The sequence below is a fragment of the Medicago sativa genome, chromosome 7 (assembly GCF_051527215.1).
Source record: "Medicago sativa cultivar Bolivia chromosome 7, Bolivia_mono, whole genome shotgun sequence".
Taxonomy (NCBI): Eukaryota; Viridiplantae; Streptophyta; class Magnoliopsida; order Fabales; family Fabaceae; genus Medicago; species Medicago sativa.
In genome coordinates this window covers 60317473-60336665 of record NC_140755.1, presented here as the reverse complement: position 1 = coordinate 60336665, position 19193 = coordinate 60317473, and the positions used below count along the sequence as shown (strand labels likewise).

Below are 19193 nucleotides of genomic sequence, written 5' to 3'. Positions count from 1 at the left end.
TGATTGGACTGATCTCAATGATTGAACCTACAACAGTTGATGAAGCACTTTCAGATGATGGATGGATCTTAGCTATGCAAGAAGAGTTGAATCAATTTCAAAGAAATGATGTGTGGGATCTGGTACCCAAACCTCAGCATAAGAACATTATTGGAACAAAATGGGTATTCAGAAACAAGTTAAATGAGCAAGGAGAAGTAACAAGAAACAAAGCAAGACTTGTTGCACAAGCGTATAGTCAAGAAGAAGGCATTGATTACACTGAAACATTTGCTCCAGTTGCAAGATTGGAAGCAATCAGGTTACTTCTTTCCTGTGCAGTTAATCATGGCATAATATTATATCAAATGGATGTCAAGAGTGTATTTCTTAATGGTGTCATAGAAGAAGAAGTGTATGTCAAGCAACCTCCTGGTTTTGAGGATATTAAATATCCTGATCATGTTTTTAAACTGAAGAAATCACTATATGGCTTGAAACAAACTCCCAGTGATTGGTATGATAGACTAAGTAATTTCTTAATCAGAAATGATTTTAAAAGAGGACAGGTTGACAAAACACTCTTCAGAAGGACCCTTGAGAAAGATATTCTTGTTGTGCAGATATATGTTGATGATATAATATTTGGTTTTACTAATGCATCTCTTTGCAAGGAATTCTCTAAGTTAATGCAGGATGAATTTGAAATGAGCATGATGGGAGAGCTGAAGTTCTTCCTGGCCATTTAAATCAAGGGTCATGTTAACTTGTGCCCTTAGGGCACAAGATAAGAAACTTAAAATAGAATTAAATAATAAATTTTTCATTGAGAAGATAACCTTTTAAACTTTTAAGGTATTGAATGCACAATTTTCAAGAAAAAATTTCCACATTTGGTTTCTTAACTTATGCCCCAAGGGCACAAGTTAACATTTCCCTTAAATCAATCAATGTAAAGATGGAGTCTATGTTCATCAATCAAAATATACAAAGGACCTTCTGAAGAAGTTCAAGCTTGAAGATTGTAAAGTGATGAACACTCCAATGCATCCTACGTGCACCTTAAGCAAAGAAGATGAAGGAGCTAAAGTAGATCAGAAGCTGTACAGAGGTATGATTGGTTCTTTGTTATACCTCACTGCATCTAGGCCAGATATTTTATTCAGTGTATGCTTGTGTGCAAGGTTCCAATCATATCCTAGAGAATCTCATATGACTGCTGTCAAGAGAATCTTCAGGTATTTGAAGGGAACAACTAATCTTGGACTCCTTTATAGGAAATCCTTAGATTATAAGCTAATTGGATTCTGTGATGCTGATTATGCTGGTGATAGGATTGAAAGAAAGTCAACCAGTGGCAATTGTCAATTTCTGGGTGATAATCTTATATATTGGGCTAGCAAAAGACAAACAACTATTGCTATGTCTACAGCAGAAGCAGAATACATTTCAGCTGCAAGTTGTTGTACACAACTACTTTGGATGAAACATCAGTTGGAAGACTATCAGATTATTGCTAACAGTATTCCCATTTATTGTGATAATACTGCTGTTATTTGTTTGTCTAAAAATATAATTTTGCATTCAAGAGCTAAGCATATTGAAATCAAACACCATTTTATCAAAGACTATGTTCAAAAAGGAATTTTAGATATACAATTCATTGATACAGAGAATCAATGGGCTGATATATTTACTAAACCTTTAACTGTTGAAAGATTTGATTTTATAAAGAAAAATTTGAACATGCACTTTGTGTCTGATTAAAAGCTTGCTTGCTCCTGAATAGGATTTTAGGTTCTGAAGTTAGTTCAGAAGCTATGGTCCATCAGAAGCTCTTTATTGAGGTTCTGAGGAAAATAAGCTTCTGATGATGACGTCAGCATCTGAAGTCCAAAAGCTGGATTTTATGCTTCTGAATAGTTGAGTTAGTGGAAACGTTGGAAGTTACTTTTTATGGTAATTTCTGGCCCACTAACTTGGTAGTTACTCTGAGAAATTCTGACGTGGCTTATCTGTATTGGTGTATAACTTAAAAGGGCAATGATGATTTAAAAGCTTTGAAAGTACTTTCACGCGCCCCCAATGTCATTAATGTTATGTTTGTTTGTCTCTTTTGAATTGCAATCGTTTTTACTTTTAACACTTTGTCAATTCACACATTACTCAATTCATAACAAACACTTTGCTTTCAAACCTCTTGCGAAGTAAGCGCAATTTCAACCCTAGAAACTCTTCTTCATCATCATCAAATGGCATCATCAAGCTCACATCAGAACATTCCAGAATTCTCTGCACAAGAGGTCCCTGCCTATGATATCAAAGAAAGAACCATGAAACTTGAAGAATGGGAGTTAATGGTTCAAATAGAGAATCATGTGGATTTTGAATCTTTAGCTTTCCATGGATGTTGGATCAGAAGCTACTATGAAGCGCAAGGTCTCGAACCATACTTCAGAATGTTGAATGGACCAACATACGAAGCTTTGGTTAGTCACTTCTGGGTAAGAGCATCAATTTATGCCTAAGCTGCGTCATTAGCTAAAGAAAGGGAGAAGGTTTTGCTTTATCCAAGTCTGAAGGGGAAGACTAGAAAAGAAATGGGACTTGAACCATTTACTTGCACAGAAATCAGGTCAAGTATCTGTGGAATTCCAGTTGTCATTATTGAATGGCAGATAGCTTCTGTTCTCGGAATAGAAGCTTCAGGGAAATATTCTGGGATTGATATTTCAAGTTCTGAAGAAGGCTTCTGGAAAGAAAAAGTGAACATGGTTATGTACAACTCAACACAGGCAGGAAAGTATGCTGACTTAAGCATTGATAAGAAGCTGCTTCTGAAGATTCAGAATGAGAATTTGCTTCCAAAAGGTGGAGGTGATAAACCTACATTGGCTAAGAAAGTTCTTCTTCAGCACTTCATCAAGGGAGAAAAGGTGAATGTGCCCAAATACATGTTCAAGCATTTTATTGACAACCTGAGAAAGAGCCAATTGGAAAATAGACCCTGGGTACCTTATGGAAGGCTCTTATCAGAGATTTTCTATCAAGGAGATATTTTGGATCGTCTCAGTAGTGTTGGAACCTACTCAGATGAGCTACTTGACACTAAAACTGGAAAGTTCATTAATGCTCATACACTCAAGCAGATGAAGCTGATCAGATCTATCACCAAGCTTGATACTGATTTGAGTGAATCCAGAGCTAAGTCTGATCTTATGAAAGACTTTTCACCCATCTGCAAGAAAGATCCTCTTGATGTGCAGATGTATTTCATCAAGGATCACTTTGAGGCAACTAACAAGGTCATCAGGTTGCAGGATGTACCTGAAGAAATGTATGGTGGTGCTCTGCCACTTGCTAAAGGCAGAAAATCAAAGAGGAAGTTGATTGCAGAAGAGTACTTGGAAGCTGAAAAACCTACAAAGAAAGCAAAAGTCGCTTCTGACAAGCTTAAGATTGGTGGGTCTGTAATGCCATCAATTAAAGAAGTTGCTACTTCTTTGGTTGCTCCTGATCAACCTACAATACCAAAGAAGAAGAGGAAGCCAGCAAAAAGGAGGATTTTTAAGGAAGCAGAAGCTACTGCTGCTGCACAGGTTCTTCAGCAGGCTCTTAAGCTATCAAAAGAGATTGAAGTTCCAGCTCAGTAAAGATGATGCTGTTGTTGCTACAAAAGCCATTCAAGCTGCTAAGGATCTTCAAAATCAAGTCATCTCAAAAGCAGAGGATTTATTGCTAATTGCAAACTGTGCTGAAGGTATTCAGAAGGACTCGGATGATAAGCCAGCAGATGTAGTCAATGTATCCTCAGATTCCTCATCCTTATCCTTATCATTAACCTTATCATCATCCTCTGATTCTGATGATGATAAACCCTTAGGACAACGCTACCCAAAACTAGTAAAAAGCCATCCAACATCAACCAAAACATACAAAAAGCCCTCTCAGACAAGCTCTTATGAGCCTGTTGGTCATGTGATTGATCAAAAGATAGAAGAAATGTCTGAAAGAAGAAACCAATACTTTGAAAGAATCCTCATCCATCACCCTCATCCTCTTAACATCAAACCTCTCAACACGATTGTACCTGATGAGGCTAACCTTAACTCAGAAAAAGCCTTTGAAACAGCTTCTGAAGCAGTTGCTTCTGATAAAGTTGTTTCAGAAAGCCCCCAACAACATACACCAGAACCACAACAGACTTCATCACCCCAACAACAACCAACCAACACGCATATTGACCCTCATCCAGAGCAAACATCACCCCAACCTACAGATGTCATCAAACCAACTTCCCCAAACAACCCCCCTACTGTCACTTTAATGGATGTTGACAATGATCCTTTAGTCAATTCCCAAGCCTCAACTTCAACTGCACAAATTAACCCTGACTAACCATCCTCATCAACTCAACCTGATCAAAATCTCACCATTCCAAAGTCTGAACCTGTTCAAGACCTTTCCATTAGTGTTTCTGACCAACCCTCAGACCTAGAAATCCTTGAACAACCACCCCAAGACATCTTGGAATCTGAATACATTGAATCTGAGCTACTCAAAATCAGTTCAGAGATGCAAAATTTGGTTCAACTCAGAAGATTGATTGACCTGCCTATTGCTTATGTGGAACAATGGTCATCCTTGAAGAAGAAAGTTACTGATCTGATAGAAGTTGTGAGCAGAAAGTGCATCAAGATTAAAGCTGCTACTGTTAGAAGATTTTTGGAGAATCTGACATCAGATGAGCAACCTAATACACCAATGCTGCTTCTGACAAATGTTCCCTTCTACTCAGAATCTGAATATACTTCAAGGGATGAAAAGATCTTTAAGAAGCTGAAACAGAAGCTGGCAAGGCAGCAAGAGGAATCCAAAGCAAGGGAAGATGCTCTTCTTCAGAGACAACTAGCTCTTGAATAAGTGGTGAAGAAGCAAGCTGAGCAGATGGAGAAAATGATGGCTTTGATTCAACAACAACAACAACAATCCAAACCTTAGTTGCACACCCTAGTGTTTATCTTTGATTGTTTTGAGTTGTTTGAGTTTTTGCTTCTGAACATCTTTTGTCCTGCTTCTATTACTGCTTCTGAATGTTGTTGAACTGATATTTTTCTCTGATATACTTTGCTCTGATTTCCTCTATTATTTGTGCTTTGATAAGTTTATAGGTTCTGATTATATTTATACTCTCTCCATATTTGAGTTTTTCTCAATATCTTTTTGTCTTTAATGCTTGATTTGTTTTTGCTAATGACAAAAGGGGGAGTATATGTGATAGTATTTAAAGGCTCTGAGCCCCATTAATGATATTTGAAAAATATTTTGAAAAACTTCTATCATTTTTACCTGAGAGGTAAAAGCTATGAAGGAAAGAAGGAGTATCAAATTTCAAATAAAATTAAATGGACCATTCTTCTTATCTATAATCTACTTCTTTTCATTTTATTTAAGCTCTGATATTACTATTGCGCGCTCAATAAATTTAATTAACCTGGATAGAACTTAGGGGGAGCTTACAAACCTCACCTTAAAGACTATCAAACTCAGGGGGAGTTAGAGCTTACAAACCTCAGACTTTGAGCTTACAAACCTCAGAACCCCAAAGTCAACTTGTTAATTAGATTAACAACAATTGATCAATTTTAAATACTATTGTTTGTCATCATCAAAAAGGGGGAGATTGTTGGAACAAAATGTGTTTAACAATGAACCTTAAAGAGTTTTGATGATAACAAGGTATTAAAAATTGTAAATTGGACTAGCTAATATTTGTTCACGTGTACAGGACCATAGTTAAAAATTTACATCATAAAAAGGTTCTGAAGAACAAAAAGAGAGCTAAGGTATCAAGAAAAATAAGCTTGAAAGCATCTGAAGAGTGCATCTGAAGGGAAGTGCTCCTGAAGAATATGACATCATCAGAAGCTGAAAGTCATCAGAAGTGGATAGTTCAGAAGCGACTTCATCAGAAGCTGAAGCTCATCAGAAGCTGATTATCACCACATGCTGAAGATTCAAGGATCAACACTTCAAAAGCTGTTTATTGGATTCGAAAACACTATAGAAGACTAGTGGAAATTTGCAACGGTCATTTTGGTGAAGATTTGAAGGCAATGGAAGCTTATCTTCAAAAAGCGTTGACATTGTACCTTGTACGAACTGTACAACCACCTTCTCCACTACTCTGTTTTGTGTCCACGCTAGAAGACAAGAAAACAACTCCAGAATAACAGTTATGCCTGCAAAGATGTTCCTTCACAATGGAAATGGATTTCAAATTGGTTCTTCATAGGACAATAACCAAATCAGGCAAAAGATCATTGGAGAAAGATCAAGCTTCAACAACGACTCTTTTGATATGCTGGCAATTTCACAACGTCTCTTTCACACCTCTATATAAAGGAGTGAAGACTTAGAGATTTGGCAATGATGAACGAAAGACTCTCAACATTTTTACAAGTGTCAAACCTCTGCTGAAATTGTTCTGCATTCACTTAGAATTTCTGTTTCTCAAGTTTTATCTTAGAAATTCTTAAGTCTTAGAGTCTGTATCTGATTTGTTTTGTGAGCACCTCTGATTGTATATCAAGTGTTCAATCTCAAACATTATTCTTTGTAATCTTGTTTGTTTAGAAGTCTCTTGCAGTTGTGCTTGAGCATAGAAGTCTCTTGATTGTGTTCTTGAGCATATGAAGACTCTTGCAAAGTGTGCTTGAGCAAAGGAAGTCTCTTGCTGTGTGCTTGAGCAATTGTAATCAGATATTACATTCTAGTGAAATCTCCTTGGAAGTGCAAGGGGGACTGGACTACTTCCGGGTTGTGGAAAGAACCAGTATAATTGTTTTGTGTCTTTCTTCCTCTCTCTCTGTTTTATTCCGCTACGTTCAGATTCTGTTTATCACTTCAGAAGCTGTATCACTTAGCTTCTGACCAGTGTGTTCAGTTTTAGGAGAAACGAAGAATTTTTCAAAACACAATTCAACCCCCCCCCCCCCCCCCCTCCCCCCCCCCCCTCTTGTGTTTTTCTCACCTTCATCACTTTCTTAGTTTTCTTTCCTCTAACCAATTTCTAAAAAATTAAGAACCCACTCAAAAATATGTTTCCAAATCAAAATAACAAATGATTGCATATCTTATCCTTCTAAAACAGAGGATACAAGCATAGTTGTATTGGTCTAACAAACCACCTCTCTTAATCAAGAACCCAACGTCAATAGTTAGATAAAAATTAAAATGAGAGGAATTACTTGTTTCTAATCAACATGTTTTATAATGCTTAGCTATCATGTAATTAAATCAACATAAACATGTTATCAAAACCAAAATACTTACTCCCTTAAAAACAAAATACTTGTTGTATCATACCATGTTAATGCAAGATGATGAATGCAGAAGCGTATGTGAAGAATCCACGAAGTCTTGATTAAAATGATATTCCAAATTATGAAGTTGTGATCTTCCAATTGTAGATTCATTAGTTTTGTCTCATTTTCTTTTCTAATAAGACTTTACAATATTAGTAGATTCATTAGTTTTGTCATAGTATTGTGAAGCCATATGGTGAATTCGAAGAAATATCATAATGAAGATTTTAATATATTGTTTCTTAATGGTTTGAACGATGATTATACAATGAAGAGATCCACAATCTTGATGATGGGGTCATTTCCAGATAGAAATCAAGCCTTGTCGCTCATTATCCAGCATGAAATTCAAAACATGTTGGAAAAACTGGTAATTGCTGGAGAACTTTCTCCAATCTCTACAAATGTTGTTGATCATAGAAAATTGAGGGTGGATATAGACCTGGAAAGGGTCCTTACAAAAGCATAGTTTGTACTTTGTGTGGAAAACTAGGTCACATTGTTGAAGTGTGCTACAAGAAACATAGTTACCCTCCAGGGCTCAGGACCAATTCAGTCAACTTCACAATAATCTGCTGATCATAAGCAACTAGCAACATTCGGTCTTGAGGAATATAAAGCTCTCAGTGCAATCCTAAGGAAAACCAATGTCAAGAACTCTGTAGATAAGAGTGTGAATCAAGCTACTAATTTCCGAGTTCATTAATCTTGATATATGAACACTTGACAGTGGGGCAACATATCACATATGTTTTTATATGGATGTGTTTCATTCTTACAAAAGAATTAAAGGAACACAAGTTAAGTTGCCTAATGGTAGTTATGCAATAGCAGAAATTGTTGGAATTGTGCATATCATTAGCTCCATAGTTCTACATGATGACTTGCCATTTTTTAATGTCAATTTGATGTCCATCGACAAGGTAGCAAAGGAACTGTCTTGTTCTCTGATGCAACTTGTTTGATACAGATCACCAAGCACTTGAAGATAATTGGTTTGGGTAGATTACACAATGTGCTTTACTACTTGGAAGATGGTAGAGATGTAAATAACCATGCATGCAGTTACATGTACAACTAAAAATGGAGTTCTAAATAAACCTGCTACTATATGCATAACTATAGTTGTAATCTGCTTTCTATTTCTGATTCTTCTCTATGGCACTTTCGTTTTGGACATGCCTCATTAGCTCGTTTGGAAGTCGCAAATAAGATGTATCTTGTTATTACTTTTACTTAGATTTTTTTGTGTGATGTATGTCATATGGCCAAGCAAAGGAAAATTACTTATCATTCTAACACCAGCTTCAAAATGGTCTAGAAACTTATATTGGAAGATTGGTGTTTCATGTTTGATTGGTTTGGTAGGTTCGAAGGATTAAATCTTTTGTTTCTTGGCCATTGCCATGATCGAAAGCAGATTAAAAAAGTATAAGTAATTTGATATCATCTTATCCACACATTAAATGGAAAAGCATAATTTGCATAAGAAAAAAAAAAGGAAAAGCATAAACAAGGAAGGAGTATAAGATGATAAATTCTGATTTGAACACCAACTATTTGATCAATACATTCCTATTGCCCATTTCATTTGGGACAGATCAAGTGTTTTCTAAATAAATGGCACACATACACAATCGAGATTCGAGAGGGGTACACTATTCCACAGGGTCAAAAGACCATACAGCAGAGGATACATATAGGAAGACAAAAAGAAACTAAGGGGAAGGGAGTAAAATAAATTTTGAATCCCTTGGAAAATTAGAGGGAAATCTATTGCAATAACCAATAATCTCCAAAAGTGAGAGATGGCTTCTAAGTAATCATTGTTATCAATCCAATAACAACAACAGTTCTCATAAATGTACAATTTTTACGCCCAAAATCTAACTGTTGACAAGATAAACAGTGGGTGTAATAACAGTTGCTTCAACTGCAAGTGCATACTCATCCAATCCAAATCTACTATAACAATGCAATAATAAGAGGAAAAAGAATGAAAACTTTTCTTTCTTCCATTCCTTTATGCTTTTCTTTCTCTCCTCTTCTTTTCTTTTTTAATTCTTTTTTTCAGTTTGCTTGGGTTCTTTCCCTTTACTCGTTTGGTTGTTGATACTGTTTTGTATTAACACATGCCACCCCGGCGACATTTAATAACACCAGCACCTGCAGTTAAAGTACCAACTAAAGAAGATGATTTGGCCCCTAAACTTGAGGCTCTAGCATAGCTTGCTGCAGCTCCTCTTCCTGATGGAGTGAAAAAAGCTCCATTTAGCAAAAGGTCTCCCTCGGACCTCCAATTCCAACCCTTCCATACTCCGGACCCTGTATCCACCCTCTTTGTCACCTGTCCACATCAAATTTTCCAATATTTAGTAAAGTTCATCATTGTCAACATTAATCACATATTTCATTAGCTAAGAGCATTAGACTCGTAAGAATGTTACCTCTTTGGCAAAAGGGTTCTGAGGGGCAAGGTATCTGTTGCCTTGGCTGTTAATTGTGGGTTCAGCGCTGCCTCCAATAGCATACATCACCCAGTGTGTATAGTCATTGTTTACCACGTGGAAATACCCGTGTCTACATCTGCAATATTCGTAAACAATCCATTGTTAGTGCAAGAAATAGACAGAGAATTTATGGAGCAATATATTTCTAACACTCTTTAGAAGAACAGAGGTCCCTCTGAGACACTAGGAAGTTGGAATGGACCATAGAGAGGTCTAGTTGTCATTTTTACCCAATTTTAGTAGACTTCTCATGTCAAATAGAGAGGCTCAGCTTAGGAGATCATGTACTGATGTACCCAAAATAAATACTAGTACTAAAACTGGACGCTCCTTCAAAAAGGAAAAAAAATAAACTAAACAATGTTACTGCTAGTTACCTTGGCATCCTTTGGATAAGACCCTCCCCAAAATGGTTGTATGCAATGGTTACTTGCATCTGCTTGTCACGTACATATGAGTCACTGTGACCCAATAGCATAACCTGTATCATTTTGAACTCAATTAATATCAAGACTTTAATTATCTATTTAATCTTATCACTTGATATAAAATTAATTAAAAAGGTAGTATTAGAAAAGGCAAAAGTATATAGAATTAATGTTGTTACTTAAGATAATGAAGGAGGGATAGTCTCAATTTACCTCGTTGTGGTGGGTGAAGTAGTTATTGGAAACGGTAATGGCGGTGGATCCCATAATAGCATCAACAAGACCATCAGCGCAATTAGACAGAGAGTTGTGATCAATCCAAATATGACTGGAACCAAAGATGGAAATGCCATCACCATCAGCCATTGTCCTCCATCCAAAATGGGAAGGGGAGCTACGAACCATAGCATTCCCAGTCGGCTTACAATCATGGATATGGACACCATGGATGATGACATTGGTGATAAATTGAATAGTAATGCATGCTCCAAAGGCAATATGAACATTGGCACCACGACCATCTATGGTCTTGAAACTGTTCATGATCAATTCTTGCTTCAGGGTGATCACCATGTCTCTCTTGAACACAATCCACAATGGCCTATCTTGAATGACGGCGTGACGGAGAGTGCCAGGTCTTGGGTTCACGGGGTCGTCGTCTCTTGGGTTATTCACAACGTAGTACCTTCCGTCACGGCCACCGATAGCATTGCGACCAAAACCAATGGCACAATCAGCCAACCGCTTTCTGCGGCGGTACCAAAGCTTGTCACAGCGCCAGCAGTCATCCATTGGATTTCCAGTCCCACATGAGAAAAAACTCAGACTCCTTCTCTCCGTGTGATTGCGTATAGTCCTGTTTAAAATTTAACAAGTATTTTCTATTCAATTCAACATTGATAGAATTTGATGATCATAAAACACTACAGTACATTAATGTAAATAATTCGTACCAATAATTTTAGGGACAATTTTACTTTATTTCTTTGACTTCTACTGTTAAATTACCCGTTTGTCTTAAAGGACTGAATTAAAACTTGAACGTAATCAATGATAAACAGTTTGATATGTAAGACAATGTGAAATTATTATTGATGTCTGTTGAGGGATGAGACTGGTGGGTCGGTCATGTGGGTCAACAATTAAGGATACGGATAGAATGATACGGTGTATACGGAATAACGAGGGTTGGCATCATCCATCATATTTCAATTTTCTCTACTACAATAAATGCCAAGTTAGGGGAGAGCTAGTTTTGGGGTGTCGGTGGTGAATGCGTTATTATTGTCATTCATAATTATTAACTTCCTGAATCTTGGTCATTTAATAAGTTCATGGGGGTCTCATAGATGTGTCAGATAGCAGCTGCTATACCAGCCAAAATATATCTAGAAAATGTTATGGTTAAACCAGAGATGCATTGTGCTTGTAGACAGGCTGTAGAAACTACAAAGGTAGCACATTCATGTGGCTTACCCCACCTTGTTGGGTGATGTAGGACAGAGAACTGCATGAATTCCTAATAGTCTGGGTTTATGAACTCTGTTTTTGGTTCTTTCAGGTAAGTGATTCAAGAGACCCAAAGTAATCAGTAACACACAATTTTGTTTTTCACCTACTAAAAATTTTAGAAGTTATACTTCTAATGAAAATATTTATTGTACGTCTTTAACTATTACTCTTAAATTGCCCTTTTGACTACTGAAGAGTGATTTACTAATTTTGGTTTTCATCAAGCAGTAAACACCCTCTAACGTGTAACGGTGTAAGATTTATGGATGCAATTGAAATGAAGTTAAAGTCTAATCAGAAATTTATGTGGGAGGTATAAAAAGACAAACAAGGGATAACCAGCATAATTCTAAAAACATCATGAGGATCTTGAAGTTCATGCAAAAACAACTACCCTGAATACTGAAATGTGTCCCCTAGCCATAATTAAGTTTAGATTGAGTAGAAAGGGTAGCTCATATTAAAAAATTAGAAAAGGTGATACTCCATAAACAAAGACCCAATAATTATAATTTATTGTATAAATTTCGTAAACCAGAGAGACCTAGGAGAAAGTAACTTTCACCAAATCTCCGCCAAGACATGTGTTTAAGAGGGGACCACTATACAAGAAACGAAAGGGAAGAAGTTTAAATCAAACTATACATAAAACAATCTAAATCTATCAATAAAAAGTAAAAAACGTATACATAAAACAAAATAACGTGATTGAAGTCATGAAGATTGGATTTTAGGCACATAAAGATAAAGATGTTTGTACTTGTAAAAGCAATTTTTTCAGATAAGGAAAATCAAATAATAAAGACAAGAAATTTATTATGGCCGAAATGGTCGGATCTCAGAACATTAGCATGTGGTTAAGCTGGCAAATAAAATATTCTGGCTTCAATATTTAAATGATCCCATATGCAAAGAACATGGCGATTGATTCATTAAGCACCATGGAAGGAAACTTCAGAACGTGAAGAATTAATTGAAGCATGATTATATTTATTAATTATATAAAACCAGAGGAGAATTAAATTATTCTGAAGATTTAAAATGACTCTAGTAAAAGGAATACAAATGCATCAGAGTGTGAAAAGCATCAAAGAATATAAAGGTCATCAAATAGGGAATTTTAAATACTACTGCAGTCTGGTAATAAATGGTGGGTCCTACCCATGCAATTACTCATACAATTTCTAACTTTCTTGACGGTGCCGTTTTTCCATGGTGATATTTATTTTGAAAAGAAATTTTCCTATAAATGTCATTAATTATAATTTTAATGAAATGGATCTATCAGTCAGTCATATCTGATCCTTGTATCAAGGATGCATAAATTTTGGTGTAAGCTCTGCTCAACAATAGAAAGACTTAATGCATGTACTACAGTACTAATATGAAAGTAATTGAGATAAAATCACAATAAAACAGTAATTTTTATTCAAGTTAGTACTGTGATTTTGATACTGTGATTGTCCAACTCATTTTTTCATCAAAATTAATCAGGCAAACACAAGAACAGTGGCATTGTTATTTTTGATAAAACTCAAATAATTAACCACTTTCACCATAAAAAAACATTTGGAAATGGCATCTAATATATCATTCCAAAAAGAGGATTCACAACAAATTATAAATGGTGTTTTCTCTCTTTTGTCACAGTGATCACAATGCAACCGCTAATGGGACCATATTAAGCACATCTAATTGTGATTTTTCGCAACATTAAAAATCTTAATTATTCCTACTATTTAAAACTTGTTTACTACAAATACAAACTAAAGCCAAGTGGGTCAGACTGTGCTGAATCTACTGATCTAGATATAATGTTCATGATCATGTGACTCCTCTTCTCAAAAGCCAAAAACAGAGGAAGAAAATACTATAAACTAATCTACCATGCACATGATCAATTAAATGAGATCACATTATAACTATTAATACATCACTAAAAAACAAACCAAAAAAATAATCCAACTCAATTTTTTTTATTTGTAATAAGATAAATCGATAAATATCATCTGCAACTCACATACACAAACAACTTTAACGTTCCAGATTCAAATCCGGATAAAAATATGCAGCTTAACAATATCGACATTGTTTGATGAAATAGGTTTATAGATAAAATTAACACAATTTTAATAAATAATTAAATTAAAGGAGGAGAGATAGAATTATTACGTATCAACCATGGAAGCAATCTCCTCTGGATTATCAACTGCATGCTCGTTGATAGCACCATTACTTAAGCTGAAAATGCATACACAAAATCAAAATTAACTGAACGGCTCAGATTTTTCAGATCCGATCTGACCGACGGCAAATAGTACTGTTTGCACTTTGCAACATTATTCAGTTTTCATTCTGAGCTATCTCATGCAGATAATTCTAATCCAACGGTTATCAACACCTTTATGCCACGTGTACGCTCCGATTTTAATCATTACAAAATACTACAAAAATCGCACTCGTAAAAAAGAACAGTAGTAGTAGTTTAAGCAATAATTAACACTAACCTTTCCGCCATTGATGAATTATTCAAGCTCTGCATCTTCAACTTCTCTTCTCCATTCACAACACTATCATCATGTTACAAACACATTCTCAAAGTCACATTCTAATTATGAAAAATCATATAAAAACTGAAATCTTAAAAAATATTTGAAAATTGAGTGAATTTTCTAGCACGTGAAACAGAGATGAAGAAGCTAGAAGCTTCGAAAAATCACCTTGAGTCGTTATGATCAATAGCATTGGTGAAAGCAAAAAGAAGCGTGATAGCGAGAATGGTGAAAACGAACTGTGATGAAAACCGTAACTCCATTGTTGCTTAACTCTGTTTTCTTTCGTTTTCTGTGTTTTGGTGTCGTGTGAGAAAAGGAGAAGAAGATGAGAAGAAAATGGAGCGAAAGAGAAATGGGAGAGAAATGAGAGGGAGAGGGGGTTTAAATAGGAAAAAGAAAGATGAAATTGGAGAGAAGTTAACCATGGTTAAGTTAATAAGTGACCGTGTTTAACTAACTCATCACCGCTCTAACTGCCATTAACTGCTTCTTCTTTGATTTTCTTCTTTTCTTCTCTGTTTTTCCACGTGGCGGTATGGTGGGCATTCTCTTTTTCTGCAAAAATTCTTTTGTTTTATAGTTTCTAGGCAAAATGGGTCAAAATGACTTCTTGTTCTTTTTTTCAAATTTTCGTTTGATTTTACTCCCTCCGTTTCAAAATGAGTGTCGCTTTAGCCAAAAAAATTTGTTTCAAAATGAGTGTCGCTTTCAGTTTCCAATGCAATAATAACTTTTTCTTTTCAATTGTACCCTCCAATTAATATTCTGCACACTACTTCCAAAGTATTACTTTTAAAACTAACCAATAGTTAATAAGGATAATTTGGTAAAATAACCATTCTCTTTCTCTTAATCATTGTATTTCTTAATATGTGTGTAAACACCTAAAACGACACTCATTTTGAAACGGAGGGAGTACTTCTTTATCAATAATTTGTTTTCAAGAGCACAATTAAAAGATGGAAAATGCTACTAATGGACATTAGTTAAGAAAGTAAGTATAATAATGGTATATTGGAATTTGTGCGGTCAAACTCTTAAAAAGAAATACACAAATTAATCTACTCCCTCCGGTCACTATTATAAGCAAATTTCTACTATTAATCTACATCTTCCAATAAATGATGTATGTAGTCTACAATATAGACCACATACATCATTTATTGAATGAACCTAAAAAGTCAAAATTTGCTTATAATAGTGACCGGGTGGAGTATTTATGTTAAATTATACTCTCTCCGTCTCATATTATAAGCAACAAAAAAAAATCACACTTATTAAGAAAACTATAACATAGTAATTTGTAACATAGTTTTTTGTGTTATCTTTGAAATAAGTTTTATAGGAAGATGTAAAAACAATTTTCATTGATTGTTGATTATAGAGAAAATGAAAGGGAGAGCAAATTGAATGCATTTTGCATTTAATTTTCCTTTGGAAAAGATGATTTTTTGAAATAACATAATTAAATATGATAAAAGTTGGTTTTTTTTCTTATAATTTGAGATAAAGAATATGAGTTTTTTTTGCTTATAATTTAGGACGAATGAAGTACTATAATTACTAGTTTTGTATATGAAAAAGATATTATGAGTTGTTTTACAAAATTATCTTTAATAAATGTTATAAAAATGATAAATTTAAGAATCGAAAAAAGAAAGTGTGATAAATAAAATAGTTAAAGGTACAACAAAAAATGTAACATTTTATAAAACGACTTATAATTTGGGACAAATTTTTTTCCAAAATGATTTATAATCTTGGACGAAGGAAATGTTAATATGCCATTATTTTTAAACAATTACATCTGGTTATTATTATAAGCAAAAAATTTGAATAATTTATTATCGTCTATAATATTGATCTAATACATTAATTAATCAATGAATCTAATAAAAATATATAATAATAATAATAATAATAATAATAATAACAACAACAACAACAACAACAACAACAACAACAACAACAACAACAACAACAACAACAACAACCAGAAGGTATTATTTTACAAATGTGACACTTCAGTAAAATAATAGTATCAATTCAGTAGAATATGACTGAATCGGACATATGAACATTAATGCTATAAATCACAATACGATGTATCTTGAGTAATGTAGTATAAGGTTTATTGTTCTCAGATGGTATGGTGTAAGGTGTATCCCATTAAGAAGGTACATGATGTAATTGAATGATATGGATATATAAATGTATGCTTTTATGTGAAATATAAATGTATGATTTTTTTCATAATCATATCATAAATATAAAGTATGGAAAATGTTAACCGAGTTGTTTGGGCTTCAGTGGCAAGGAGTTCCTTCCAAGGACGTACCTGGAGAATACCCGGTTCGATTTCTAGGGGGAACAACAATTGGCCAGTGCGCATGCTTCCACACATGAGCCGGATTAGTCGCTCACCTTTAATAGGTTGGAAACCGGTGCGAAAGCCAAAAAAAAGTATGGGCAATGTTTGTGCCAAAAAAATATGAAAAATGCTAGCATTTGTCCTTGTGACCTTAAAAACATGTGTTAACATGACCCATAAAGTATTCACTATGGTTTAAGAGTGATAAATTTATGTTGAAAAACTTAATGGACACATGAGATTGAATTCTCTCATCCCAATGAACAGGTTGTTTTCCATACGACCATATACATAAGTTAAAGATCAAATTTATAACCACATGTTTAAGATGTTTAAGTAATTTCTTGCCATTTGGACCAACCTCATGTTTATGGTGATATAAATCTATGATTTTGTGACATTTTTTTTACAAGGTGACTTATAGTTTGGGATTAATGAAGAATTATTACATTTAGAGATGGCAAAAATACTCTTATATGTGGATATTTCGCAAATAAAATCAGCCATGGATATTAGTGGGGTAGCTTAACGATTATCCACATGTATAAAAATGAAAATTTCAACTAATTAATGGATACAAGTATGGATTTAATGGTATTTGTGCCCTGCAACGACAGCTGTTATGATCAGGTCTTCGTTGCTAGTCCATTCGGAGCACACTCTAGATGTTTAGTCCTTGCTAGTCCACTCAGAGCACACTCTAGATGTATATATAAGTGGAGGCAATTCTCCCTTAAAACCATTATTTTAAAGTTGAGTTGGTCTCGTGTAAAATAAAACGTTGAATGTGAGTTTGGAGGCTGAGACGCAAAACCAAACACATACTTAATTGTTTTGAATTAATGTACATCTAAGTAACTAAGCCAACTTAAACTAAGATCAAATGGGAAAAGAATGAGATTGCGGTTTTTCCGTACTGTGATTGAACCAAGTTGGCACATGGATTGCGCGAGAAGAAAATGGTGTCTAAAATTTTTAGGTAAGTGTACGAAATATCCCATTATTAAGCAACGTGCAATGTTCCATTTTTATTTCAAAAAATATTAATTAATAAAGTCAAATAACAATCTGTCACCGACACGTGTCCTTTATTGCAGTACGGTGATTCTCTTATGCGTTGGTTCTCCTTTCTTTCCGGTAGCTTACAAAATTCTTTTTCCTAAATAATAGAATCGAAAGAACAATAAAAATAATATTTTGATGTTAGTTTTCTAACATCATTCAAAGTCTTCTTTGTTTAAAAAATAAGTGCAACTGTTTTTTGTTTTAAATATCTGTTGGTAACATTGATATGTTTTTTACTCAAAACTTTCATTGATATTTGTTCTAACTCATTGTCCACTTTTGATTTGAATCCTCACTATTTTGATTTTATTTAAGGAAATTCTCATTTGCGCTTTTATAATGTGTCTCGTATGGTAAAGAAATACTAACTTGTGAGTGTTATTTGTAAACTATATTTAAGCTCAATTTCCAAACAACTAGAGACTTTATAATGTATTGAAACCGTAGCTCATCAATCGAAGGTTGAAGGGCTAAAACCTAAACGATATGTCACTTACATCACTACTTTTTGAGTTGATACTCAAATCTCAAGTTTGTTGCACGATATTTTTAAGGTTATTAGAAACATTGTTATAATGCGTGTTGTAAGATTGCCGACGTTCTCAAGATTCATATTTATAGTAAAGCTTTTGAAATTAAATAATATAATTAGGGTTTGGCAACAAGACCCAAATAACATAATTATATGTTCATGTGGCGCACAGACTCAATTTAATCGATCAAACCACCGGCTTAAATCAATTAACATATAAAAAAAACTGAAGGAAACTAAGTGGATACGATTGAGTTGATTAACTAATGACTTCTTAATCGATTAACATATATCAAGATACATTATCATATCTAAGAATTGGATCCATGCGGTCACACACATCTCGATCGTTAGATCAAGATCAGACAGTCAAGATTTTAAACTCGATATCTTATGGTAAAGAAATCAAAATTTGCTTCAAAATCTTGGTCGTTCGATCTTAATTTGACGGCTTAAATGTGTGAACTTAATACAAATCCCTAAACATATAGCTATCTAGGGAACGAACTTAATCCAAATCCCTAAACATATAGATATCTAACCAACAACAAATTCTGGTGTGATGGAGAACCATCGTACGTGTTACACGAGTTTGGCGACTGAAATCTTATAATCAAAGATACACAAAACATGTTTGCTACACAAGCTACTAAAAGGAACATGCTCAACAAAGGTAATCCAAATTTACTTCCATTAAAGATCAGTGACAGCTAGCACTACATGTATGAGTAAACACAATCAGGACAAAGACAATGGCTAGTGACTACACGGTTTTGGTAAATTATAAAATATATTGAACTTTTTTATTTTTAGAGGAAAATGTTGAAAATTGTTATGGTATAATTAATTAACTTCAAAATCAACTGAATACATA

At 34.5% G+C, this 19193-nt stretch overlaps 1 protein-coding gene across 1 annotated transcript; it reads right to left on the bottom strand.

Annotated features, from left to right (window-relative positions):
- Positions 1 to 8870: 8870 nt before the first annotated feature.
- LOC146907315 (Pectin lyase-like superfamily protein) lies at positions 8871 to 14705 on the bottom strand. Its single transcript, XM_085724105.1, has 7 exons — positions 14517 to 14705; positions 14304 to 14366; positions 13969 to 14037; positions 10498 to 11140; positions 10234 to 10337; positions 9794 to 9932; positions 8871 to 9693 (listed from the first exon to the last, which is right to left on the bottom strand). The coding sequence occupies exons 1-7, from the start codon at positions 14609 to 14611 to the stop codon at positions 9472 to 9474; spliced, it is 1335 nt and encodes a 444-aa protein (XP_085580231.1). The 5' UTR covers positions 14612 to 14705; the 3' UTR covers positions 8871 to 9471.
- Positions 14706 to 19193: the final 4488 nt, after the last annotated feature.

Coding starts and splice junctions, on each gene's coding strand:
- LOC146907315 (XM_085724105.1), bottom strand. CDS start 14,611: ATGGAGTTACGGTTTTCATCACAGTTCGTTTTCACCATTCTCGCTATC. Junction 11,141..13,968: donor ATTGCTTCCATGGTTGATAC/GTAATAATTCTA, acceptor AATTTTAAACAG/GACTATACGCAATCACACGG. Junction 10,338..10,497: donor ACTTCACCCACCACAACGAG/GTAAATTGAGAC, acceptor AAAATGATACAG/GTTATGCTATTGGGTCACAG.